General features: G+C 28.1%; 1 protein-coding gene across 1 annotated transcript; it reads right to left on the reverse strand.

Annotated features, from left to right (window-relative positions):
• Window positions 1-7,980: 7,980 nt before the first annotated feature.
• Window positions 7,981-8,966, reverse strand: STZ (salt tolerance zinc finger). Its single transcript, XM_020355165.3, has one exon. It carries the CDS (start codon window positions 8,864-8,866, stop codon window positions 8,171-8,173), a length of 696 nt encoding a protein of 231 aa, XP_020210754.1. The 5' UTR covers window positions 8,867-8,966; the 3' UTR covers window positions 7,981-8,170.
• Between the last annotated feature and the right edge of the window lie 3,903 nt (window positions 8,967-12,869).

Here is a 12,869-nt window from a genome sequence, read left to right on the forward strand (position 1 = left end):
ATAAATAAAATATATTTGAAAGATATTTTGTTTGTTTAACTTTTAGGAGAAAAATTGATTCGCATAAATAAATTTATTCATGGACTTCAACTTAAAATTTTAGTGATATTTTAATATTAAAAAGATTATTTAATTAAAAAATAGGCTAGAATGATTATCAAACTAATTAGACTACATATCAATAACTAATTCTAATTAAGCATAAAAAATGACTAGTTTTAATTATTTTAGGGCTTAAAATAGAAGGTTATTATTGTACGTCAAGACTTTAATTTGTGTTGTTTTTTTTTTCTTTCTTTTCTCTCCCTCGTGTTGAACCAGCCCATATTGTTGCAATAAACTCTCTCTTCGTTCCTTTGACCAAGCCCTTTCAGCTGTGTACACTTACATCATTCCAGCCCAATTATGTTGGACGTTAAGTTGATATCTGGGCTAAGGATGCACCCATATATATGACAAGGTAGTAAGCAATTGTTGGGCTATATCTCCATCTCTCTTCCCTAAAGAAAAAAAAAATGATAGCATTGGTGTGCCATTTATCTTTAATAAAAGTCTTGTTACATAATTTTTGGGCAATCATTGTTGGACAAAAAGAAAAAAGGGTGTTGTTAGATTTAGTTTCCACCCTTTTGTATGCATCATTAAGGTCAATCTCATATTGCACTTTAAGGGATATTTACGTACATTAAATAAATTTCCTATACATTAATTTTTTTCATGTGGATAACGGCATGTTTGTTTAAAGTTAAAAAAAAAAAATCTTTTAATAAAATAAACTGTTTTATATATATTTTTATATATTTATCTAATCTGATTTTTTTTTAAATGTACCCCTTTGAATGTGCATTTTCCTACTTGGATTTATTGCAATATAACTTATTGACAACTTTTGGAATTGTAAGGAATGTAAAAAAAAAATTACTTAGATTTAATTGCAATATAATTTGTTTAAAACATTTGCTCTTACTGTTATTTGGGAGAAAAAAAATTGCTGTCCAATGCACTGAACTGAGCACGAACATATATATGCTTCGTCATTTATGCCAGTGTCACTACAATGAATATGTCACTTGTTATTCGAATGAAATTGTGGATTTAGTTTGATTTGAGAAAGGAGTAGCATTTTGGTAGAAGATGGATTTTTTATAATTTGTTTCTTGATAAATAAATTACTAATCGATTTACACGTTATTTATTATATATTATAGATTTTTTTAAGAATTGGTCAAGTGTATGATAGACGAATGAATTTGTAACATGTTTTTTTTCAAGTTTGGTGTGTAATAATAGATTTTAGAAGTAATTTTTATTATAAAATATTGTGGTATTTAATTAAAAAAATTTAATATAAAAATTTATGGTATTTAATAAATAATTAAAAGAAATCAAGAGTTTGACAAAGATGTTAGTATTCAATTAAAATAATCATTTTTTTAGGAATTTGCAAAATTTAATAGTATTTAAGTATGATTTTTTCTTACTTAGAAAAGTCAGTTGATAACTTGGTATTAAAAAATAAAAATATTTTAATGAGTTATTTTAAATAATAAATTTTATGAGATATTTTAGTATAATTTATATATAATTTATTCTTTAAACAATCTCACTAAATTTTTTTATATTTTGCATCATTCTTTTTTTTTATACTATTTCTTTTTTTTATCACTTAATTAAATAAAATTATCGTCTTTCTTGATTTTCTATCATTTTTTTTTTCTTTTCTCTTTTTATTTTATCTATCTTATTATTTTCTTTTTCTTTATTCATTTTTCTCATTTATCTCTTTGTCTTCTTTATCTCATTTTTTTTTTATCTTTCTCTGTTGCCTTTCTTGCTTCTCCTTCTCTTTCTCTCTTTCTTTTCTCCATCTCTTTTTATTCATCTTTCATTTGTTTCTTCTTCTTCTCCTATCTCTTTTTTTCTTTTATCTATCAATTGATGTATAATTTATCAATATTTTTAAAATATTAAATATTTTAAATAAATTTGGTATTATTAAATACTATTTATTATTAATTTTTAAAAATTATTAAAATTTAACTATTTATTTTTAATAAAAAAATATTATTAAAATATAAAAATTTAAAACTTGTTAAAAAAGACTTTGCATGTTATAGTAATGACCCTCAAAAGGAAAATGAAGTTTTTAATTTGCATTATGCATCCTTAAGAAATATTATTGAAAGGATATTTAATATTTTTAAATCACGTTTCACAATTTTTAAGTTGGGACATTTATTTTTATTTAAGACACAAGTTGAATTTATATTAATATATAACATTACATAACTTTATTTGAAAATAATATCGTTCTAATAAATTTTTAATTAAATTAGTAGAAGAATTTTCATATTTAGTACTATCGAAAATTATAATTTTGAATTATATCATTCATATACTCGAGTATATGAAAGAAAATATGTTAATATATGCAGGACTAATATATTTTAGATATATGAAGAAATGTTAATAGACTATGGCCAAGGCCAATGAATTCAAGAGGTGATACATTGAAGGAACCAAGAAGAATGGGATGATGGACCATGGGCCAAGGGCCCAATCTCTAGAGCTATGGCCACCTTGAAGACCAGTGGACACCTTGAAGACCAGTGGGCTTTCCAAGCCCAAGGTACTCTTCAATTTGGACCACTCTATCATGAAGATAAGACATAGTTCTAGTTGTAAATATCTTGTACATAGTTCTCTTGTATATGCTTATTTTTGCCTTTGTGTTTGTGAGACACTTTAGTTTCTTTTATTAGTCATTGTATATTGATTTTAGGATGGGTTACTTGGAGAGTTTGACTCCATTTAACCTCCTTTGTTGATACACTCATTTTCTATTTTTTCAGTAAGAAAAGAGGGGTGACATTTAGGAATGCTTGAGGGTGTGACTAGTAATTGGGTCAGAATTGGACATAGGCAAAATTGTACATAATTGACTCATTTTGCTCCTAATTTTTCATAGATTTGATTTAGCTAGGTTTAATCATCATTGGATGAACCTAACTAAACCAAATCAAACATTTTTAAAATTAATTCAAGGAGCCAAACGAGACCAAATTCACCCACATTGCCTAGTCTCCTTTCTTTGACCGAATTGCTTCTCTAACCTTCAAGGAGATGAGAAGCTTGTGCTACAAGCTTCTCCTTAGCTTGCTTCCCAAGCAAGCTAAGTGAGAAGCTTGCTCCATAAGTTTCTAAACTCACCTAGAAGGTCAACTAACCTTACTATGGTTCCTAGTGAACCATGGTTAAGGTTAGCTTGCTCCTTAAGCTACCTACCTTTATATTTGTAATTTCTACTCTTGTAATCACTTTTGACATTTATGAGACTTAGAATTCAAAAATTCTCTCTCATTTCAAGAGTCCAATTTCGTGGATAATCTCTTTCTCCTAAAAGTTTCACAAAGGAACTTCTCCTTTGTGCTTGGTTCCTCAAGTTTCTCTCCTTCAAGAAAAACCGAACAACCTTGGGAAGCATCTTCAAGCTTTTGAAGCTTGAACTCATCCAAATCATCCATTGACGTGAAGAAACTCAAGAGAAAAAGGGACTCAGCATGGTTCAACTTGAAGAAACATCAATCTTCTCCAAGTAGTTCCATTAAATGTTAGTTATGAGGACATTAAAGTTAATTATTTGTCAAAAAATAGAGATAATTGTTTATCAAAAAATAAAAAAATTGTGTTGATTTTTCTTTTTTTATTATTTATGTCATTTTTTTTAATTAAATTTTGTAGCACTATAGCTTCAGAATTTCATGTGATATTCATAAAATCTTATACAAATCTGTCAAAATTTATTAAAATTTAAATTATAAAGTCTCAATTAAAATTTAAAATTTAAATATCTTCTAAAAAAAATTAAAATCATAACGGTAGGTAATTTTGTGTGAAAAAAAGAATGTGAATTCACTGAATTGTGATTTTTGGTAGACAAATGAGAGATAGTCTGAAAGTCTCTTGATATACCATATCGACTGGATGTGCAAGTAAGGGGTAAATTTGAAAAAATATAAAAAGCTTTAAAATGTTAAAATTAATGATTGAGTTGACAGTTGTCAGTTTTAACAGAGTGGGATGGTTTTCGGGTTAATTTATTCGCATTTCTCATAGGAAAAAAACATGGTTCAATTCGAAGAACCTGGACACGCCAAACATGAATTCTATAAAGTTCATGAAAAATGAAAAGTTAGGTGAATCTCCCTCATCGATAGCATAAACAAGTAATCAGCTAAATTCATTAGGATTGCAATCTTCCCGACTCTTGCTTATTACTTATTCATTATCCCACCTCCAACATTTGAACGTTCGAGAGACACGTCAAAATTAAGGGTAAATTTATATATTTTAATTAAAAATAAATTTTATTTTTTAGTAGAAAGTTATTTTTTTTCTTATATTGCCTTTCATTTGAAACTTGTTATCAGAAATATAAAAAAAAAATGAGTTATTAAAAAAAAAAAAAAAGCATATTTTAGACATGGTTAAATAGGGTAAAATTAATTTAGATGGTATTATATTTTAGTTTACTATTTATAAGATTTTTTTTAGTTTATATTTTAAATCTAGAAGAATGTATTAGTGTTATTGAGATAAACACATGTGGATTTAAAACTAAATCAATGTTTTAATCTAGTGCCTTAGTATATAAAATGGAATTGAATATAAATTATAATAGATTAAAGGGGGTGAAGACACTTTGTAACTGCATGTAATAATTATAGATAAATAAAATATTTGAAGGTTGTGTGTAGTTATTTAGAGAATATATATTTTTTTTTTACATTTAAAAAATATAATGATTTACTAAAAAATAGAGATTAAAAGTAGTTACATATCCCTAACATTCTCTTTTTATAATAGGTATAGATATGTAAATATTTTTTAAAATATAAAATTACAATATATTTTCGATGCACATTGTTTAATATAAGAAGAAAAAAATTTCAAGGTGTTTTTTTTAATCAATCTCACTATTTTAAATACAAATATTTATCTTATGGGAGAATATTTTTAGAAGTTTGTTTCTTTTATGAAAGGATTTTTAGATTTTTTTAAATTTTTTTATCATAATTGTTTATTAATTAAATTTTAATATTTATAAATAAATTATCATTAAATAAAAATAATATTATACTATAATACAAATTATGTATAATAAATATAAAATATAATTTATATGTTTTAAATTATCTATTTATATAATATTTAAATATAATTAATGTATTCAAATATAATATTTATTTGTATGTATAATTTATTATAAATTTTAGTTATATATACTAATTTATTTTCTATTTATAAGACCAACTTATAATTATTTTTTGATCTTTTATATAAGACTCGATTCATAGTGTTTGATACATTAATTAATTTGAGACTAAAATACTCATAATTTAAACATGTTTTCTTAATTTGATGGAATAAATTAGTTACAAACTCTTTAAAAGGGATGTATTATAATTGGAAGAAGAGTAAATAATATTAATCATGAAAAAAACATAACATATGACATGCATTCTAATTAGTTAAGAAATATGTAAATATTAGTTATGAGGAAAAAATAGTAAATAATAATTTTAAAAATATATACAAATAAGATAAATATATTATTATCAACTAGATTAATTATTTTTTTAATCTTAATGAATTAAATATTTGAATCTTATCTATAAGAACAGATATAATAATAAATAATTAGCATATGCTTTCACAAACTAAAATACTACTACCTCATTCTTTCATAGCAGTCATTTAAGTTATTTTATATAAGACAAGAAAGTTAGTAATTTTTCTATTTTGTATAGAATATTTTTGATGTTTTCATTATACCCACTTCATTTTTACTTCATAAAAAATATATATTAATTATCATGAGTAAATTAATTAAGAATTAAATAAAAGGTAAAAATATAATTAATAATATATTAATTAATATTATCTTAAAATTTTAAAATAACAAGTAAAAAAATTTAAATTAAAATTAAAATTGCAATTGCGACACGTAAAAAAGAACTGGGGGAGTAGTTGGTTTTGAATTATAAAAGTGTTTTATCTCTTGCATCAACTTGTTTTTAAAAGCAATTCGAAGTTGTTTTTGGAAAAAAAAAAGGAATTCAGTTTTTATTTTATCTTGTATTTCTAATTATTAAATTAAATTATAAAAATTTACCCAAACATCTTTATAATTTCAATACACAAATTTTTTAAAAGTGTTTTTTTTTATAAAAAAAACAAAATTAATATAACATAGTATGATGATATTTAATATACTAACTTAAAAAACAAGACTTTAACAATTACTAGTTCAATGTTATGAATAACATATATGAGAAATTAAGGATCAAAGTTAAATTTGATAATTCTCGGATAAAATTACAAAATGAAAAGAAGAGGTTAAATTAAAGTATACAATTTACTTTTAAAATGTAACACGATAATTAAAATTTTTACGTGGTGGGATAACGTACAATTTTGACATGATTAGTGAATTTATATTAAATTCATATTTAAAAAATAAAGTCCATATGTAATATTGTATAACATTATGAGTCGCATAACATTACCTAATATCTTAAAAACAAAGTCCATATGTATAACATGGAACTGTACAGGTCAATATTTGAATTTGATACTTCTCAATGATCATTCATTAACAAGTCAGAGCTAGAGATATATAAATATCTATAAACGTTTTGAACACGAGCCTCGTGTGAATAATTTTTCTAAATCTAAATTTAATCTTAAAATATAATTTAATAATGATTAAAGTTCAAATATGAAATTTATTAAATTATATGACAATACTTCACTAAATGACAATAGAACTTAATTTCTATGGGCTAATAAAACTTATTAGTTAATGATGCATTCAATGAAATTAAATATTAATGTAATGGCATAAATTTTACTAAATAGAATCTGAGTTTATAATAGAAGAATGATGACTGAAGAGAAGTAATTAGTTAGAGGTGTAAACGTGTGAAGTGCAGCTATAATTAGAAAACGTGTAATAACGCGTTATGCAGGAGTTAGTTGATTGGCAGAGAGACGAAGATTGCAGATTCCTAGTATGGACACTAATGGGGCTCTTGGTGGACTTTTCCCCTCCAACTCTAATTAACACGTAAAGGGAATATGGTTCATTTAACGCGAATCTTCCACACCACCAGAGTTTGGCACAAAATTGGGCACCTCCTTGCCCAAATAAAAGACGCATTTTTCTTTTACTAATTCTAAGATTTGGACACCGCGTGTGAACTCTATCTTAGAGATAAGTATGGTAAATAATAGTGTACTAATTGACACGTACAAATACAACGAATCACGGCAACAAATTCTAATCGCTTTTCTATACTGCATCTCACACCTGCAAAAGGAAACTTCAGCTCATTTATGTTCATGGGAATGTAAAACCTATCTGACCAACTTTGGCATTCACTATATGACCATTCAATAACGTGTCGCACAGGGTCGCGTTCTTCAATAATACCAACAATGGAAGGATAAGTAATCCACGTGTCAGCGCGTAAAATACCAAACCCAAACCCTTCTTCTTCGTTCTTATCCTCACTCTCACACACACCAAACACGAAACAAATTAACCAAAGCTCTGTTCCTCCCATCCCATGTCATCCACCCAGGCCCAGCTACCAAGTTGCTCATTAAATAACTATTCACTCCCAATCGCCCAATCTTAATCATCAAAATAAAATAAAAAAAAAAGAGTTTATTTTGGTAAAAGAAAATTACAAAAGTTTGAGTTGGTACGTGGACCACCACACCAACAGTAAAAACCGTCACCAACCCAAACAGAAAGAAACACGCGCAAGTGGCCTCAACTGAACATGAACTTAAACAAACTTGCCGCACCGTTCACGCGGCTCTGCTGTTTCATGATGTCTCCGCGTCGTATTCTAGAACAATCATACTATGCTATGATGATAAAGTTAAGAGAGAGATAAGAGATGAATTCCATTTTCACAAATAAAAATAAATGAATTGAATTGAATTACCACCGTCAAGGTACAATCTAAATTCTGAAACTAGCCAACAAGGTCCAATCCAGGTCCAGGTACTATATATATTTACAAAGAACAAATTAATCTCAAATAACTTAAAAAAAAGAAAAAAAAAAAGAACTGAATATGTTTGGATCTATGGATAATTAGTATTGAGGGATTTCGATCTTTGGTATAGTCAAATTGAGACGAGGCTTCTTGGACGGTAGAGGACTGGAAACCTCGTCATCTCCGAAGAACCTAGTGGAGAAGTCCGGAAAAGCCGGGAGGTTAAGATCGAAATCGCGGTGGCTCCCTGTGTGAGTGGACCCCACACCTTCCGAGGCGGTTACGGCGCTGTTACCACCACCGCCTTCGTAGTGACAACGTTTGTGTCCTCCCAAGGCCTGTCCCGTCGGGAACGTCTTGTGGCAAATCGAGCACTCGTGGCTCCTTCCTCCGCCGTTCGACGCCGAGCTCGTCGTCACCGCGGAGGAGGTCGAGTGATCTTCGGCGGCGCCGGAGGCGGCAGCGAACTTCCGGTGGCTGGCCTTGTGTCCGCCGAGTGCTTGGTAAGAGGAGAAGGCCTTGTTGCATACGGAGCATTTGTAGCTGAGTTTGGGCGCGGAGTTGTCGTCGGCGAGAGCAGGTTTGACGGCGGAGACGGCGGCGGCGTTGCCGCCGCGAGCGAGCATGACGAGGCAGAGAGCGAGGTACTCTTCCTCGGTGCAGGAAGGGTGGGGTGGGTCCATGCGGGAACGCTTTGAACGCTTTCGCTTGGCCCAGGGTGCTTCTAGGCAACTGAGATTGGGTTCCTCGAAGGGAGTGTGTGCGGTGGGTGATTGAAGAGCTTCGAGAGCCATTGGATGGTGCGGTAGCTTGTGATGAATTGTGCGTGAGAGAGAAGAGACTTTGATTGTGTGTGTTTGGAGGTGAAGTGTGAGAGTGAAAGAGTGGGTGTGGGAGAATTTATAAGGAGGGGGGATTAGAGCTTGGAAGTTGCGTGACAAGTGGTGAGAAAAGTAGGCGCAGCGCAATGGAAAGAGTGGAGCACGTGTTTTAGTGAGTCATGAGAATAATAGTTTTGGTTTCTTGGTGGCTAGGCTAGTAGACTTCTCAAGTCGGTCAAATAAATTGTTACTTGAAGGGAAGACCAAGTACAAGATACAACAAGTGAACTAAAACAAACACCTTGCACAAGTCAAAATCACCAAAAAGTTAAACGACTCCATTTTTTTTTTTAATTTTTAATTAAACATTGAGATTTAAATTAAATAGAGTTGGTCCACAGCAGCCGGTAGGCAAGTATAACTAGTTAGCCACCAAGGACTTTTCTCGGTCAATTATCTTAGGAGACGATGACTCCAATAAATTACTAATGTTTGGAATGTGAGTCATTGCATGCATCATTCATGGTGTGTATGCAGTGCAAATTGCATGGTTAATTACCGAGAAAAGTTATATAATAAAAAGTAACCGGGACACCGTGGTCGAGTTTGGTATGGGTGAGGGGATGAGGTATGAACCGGGGAGATCACACGCGAGATCTTTCTCCTTGTGGTGGGGAAAACAAGTGGTGTGTGGAGTGGACTCGTTAACACCATTTTCTATTCTATTTTTTAGGCTTTGAAACAAGTGGAGCACATTATGCCTGTTCAAGAAGGTTCAAGTCTTCAGGAATATTTGCAGGATTAATTTTGGCTACTGCTATTTTCTCTCAGGATCGTTTGAGTTTGAACATGTGGCTATGGTAATACCCGAACCGTGTTCGGATTCGTCCACTTCCATCACTCCACGTTGCCCCCGAGTTTTGGGCTACGCTACATGATTTTCAAACTCAGCTCAACTAACTAATTAAGGGCTTCACTGGTGAAAGGAAACGCTTTTTTACCAAGTAATTTTTCTTAAAATTATTGATTTGGAACAGAGTTTTTAAGTAAAATGATGCATGGACAAAAGAGGTGTTTATAATTAATGTTAGATCGTGTTTTATTTATTGTCTTTGGAAAATTATTGCTATCATAAACAAGAAAAAAAATATTTATAACAGAAATCCTAAACTATAAAACATGTAACAGAGTCCTCTCATGATAAAACAATTTATTTTCAATCTATGGGGGTTTCGGAGACACTTTTAGAGATTTTTAGTGGTACGTTTCAGAAAATTAAAAAATTATAACAATTTTTTGTTTTTTTTCTTCATAAAATGGTAGAAAATAGATGACATGCGCTTCATGATTATTTTAGACAAAAAGTTAATGACACACCGTAAATTTTTTAACCACACACTATTATACACTTTTGTAGATAGTTAAAATTATACTTTTGTAGATAGTTAAAATTATAGTAAGTGTTCAATTTAAATTATAAATGTTGAATTGAAAGTAAGTAGAGACTCTTAAAAGATTTTGAAGTCAAAGAAATATTGTTCTCGCCTGATATTGGTCTAGAGACAACATCTCTGATGAGATCGACGAAACTCCTTTGCTTCATGAGTTGGTCACTCCAGGATGGAGGTGATACCTGTAAAAAAGACTCTGATGCTTAAATTATCGTTATTAGTTAAGATAAGATCGCTTACTTATCTCTTTATCTCGTCAGTTGGGAAATGGTCTAGCTTTTGACCAATGACGAAGTAACTTGAAAGATGACATGACTATTATAAGTCAATGTGATTTATCGATGTCTTTATCCCTTAACCGAGCTTGTTTACTCAGTCAAACTTGGCCGAATTTATTTACTCAGCCAGGTTATAGTACAAATATCTTTACCAAATAAGATTTTAATGATTTTGGAACATTGAATCCACTAATTTTTATTTATTTTTGGTTTAATTTAGTTTCAAAATAAATTCATTTATTCATCTTGCTGAACTATTTTAGTAAACATAAAGGAAATGAATTTGTTAGTAATTAATGTTATTAGAACTTGTATCTTTAAATGATATGCTTTTATGTATAGTTGAATATGTTAATTTTACAGGTGGATGAAAGATTAATCATATTATTATTTATTCGAAGGAGATTAGGGATATTTTGTGTTTTGACTTTTGAAGAGCAAATATGTTAACTTAAGACATATTAATCAAGGTAGAAGATTAGGGAAAAAAATACTAATGAGATTATGTTGATTGAATAAGTTAGTTTTCCCAAAATAAAATGAACTAAGGTTCTATTTATTTATTTTTATTGAAGAGAATAGATTCTTATATTTAGTGTCGAGAGCGTCTCAAACATAATTAATTAAAAAAAAAAGCATATCAAGTTACAACTACTGCTTTGGAAGTCCTTAATTCATATAAGAATCTATAAAACTATTGGAACGAGATTTTGGAAAGCTACGAGAAGCTTTCAAATTCACACGTGCACTTGTCAAAACATTTTTCTATTATTTCTAGATTGGCCCTCTCATTGTCAATAGCCACCAAAATTAGTTGACCCGAAAATGATTAATATTCATGTACCAAAGAAACCATTGAACATTGTAATTTGCACGTTCTCTTGACTTTTTTTTTTCTTGACTTAAATATCTAAACTGGTTACTACAATGTTTTTATTATTTATTTTTTATTTAATAAAAAAATTTAAAAAATTTCATAAAATTTTATCATTTTCTAAAAATGGTATAGAATTTTTTTAAATTATTCTAATTATATATATACAAATAATATATAAAAAAGTATTGGAATATATACAAAATTTCACATCTATGAATCATAAAAATAAATAAAAATATTTATATAAAGATGTGAGATTTTTTTTGTAAAATAACTAAGAATAAAATTATGAAAGTTTAAATTTAAAGTAGATATGTGTAAATTTATAGTAACCAATATTATTAACTTACAAGTAGTATCGACAGACATAAACAATTATTTTAAAATTATAAGAATTAAAAAAATCTGGAAGACTAACCTTATTACAAATTTGAAAGAATAAGAATAAATATAAGTAATTAACGATACATTAAAAATTAAATAAAAATTTCAATTCAATCATATATATTTTTAATTATTTGGTGTGAGTAATGATGAATAATAGTTAAAAAAACTATTAGCCCTCCTTAATAAAAAAAAGAGCGAGTAAAACTCTTGCATATTAGTGATATTACGATATCTCAATCATAATCGTAATTATAGATTACTGGGTGTTTTCGCGTGTATTTTATTTTAAATGACTGGCAGTAAAAACAAGTGAAATTATATTTAGTTATTGTGTTTACCGTTTACATATACTAGTAGGTATTGTTTAAACATTAATTATTGTGTGAGTAAAATTAATTTTAACTTAATTACAAAAAGATAATATGATCACATGAAAATATTTATGAAAGAAAGCCGGTTCTTTATATATTTATTTTAATTTTTTTAAAAATTATTGAATTTAAAGATAATGTGTTTAATATAAAAATAAAAAAATTAATTTTTTAAAAAATTGTTAAATCTAAAAACAATAGTGCTAAATATAAAAATAAAAACTAAAATAAAATTTATTTTCTTTATAATAAGTATAAAATATAAAAATAATGGAACAAAAATGAAAATTTATTTTAATTATTTTTAATAAATCTAAAAGTAGTAATATCAAATATAAAAATTAAAATTAAAATAATGATTATCAAAATTTATTTTCTTTATAATAAATATAAATATAAAAATGGAAATCAAAAAAATTATCAAAATTTATTTCGTTTATAATATATATAGACAATATTTCCTTTATTTAGAACTTGATTACATAAAGACAAATATGTAAAATAATAAAATAGAGTGATGTCCTTTCTGTTAACAAATAATAATTAATAATATAGATAAAAATATAGATTACAATCACTAGAATAATAGTTTTATTATAAAAGATGTTGTTG

Source organism: Cajanus cajan, chromosome 6 (assembly GCF_000230855.2).
Source record: "Cajanus cajan strain Asha chromosome 6, NIPB_CcT2T_4, whole genome shotgun sequence".
Taxonomy (NCBI): Eukaryota; Viridiplantae; Streptophyta; class Magnoliopsida; order Fabales; family Fabaceae; genus Cajanus; species Cajanus cajan.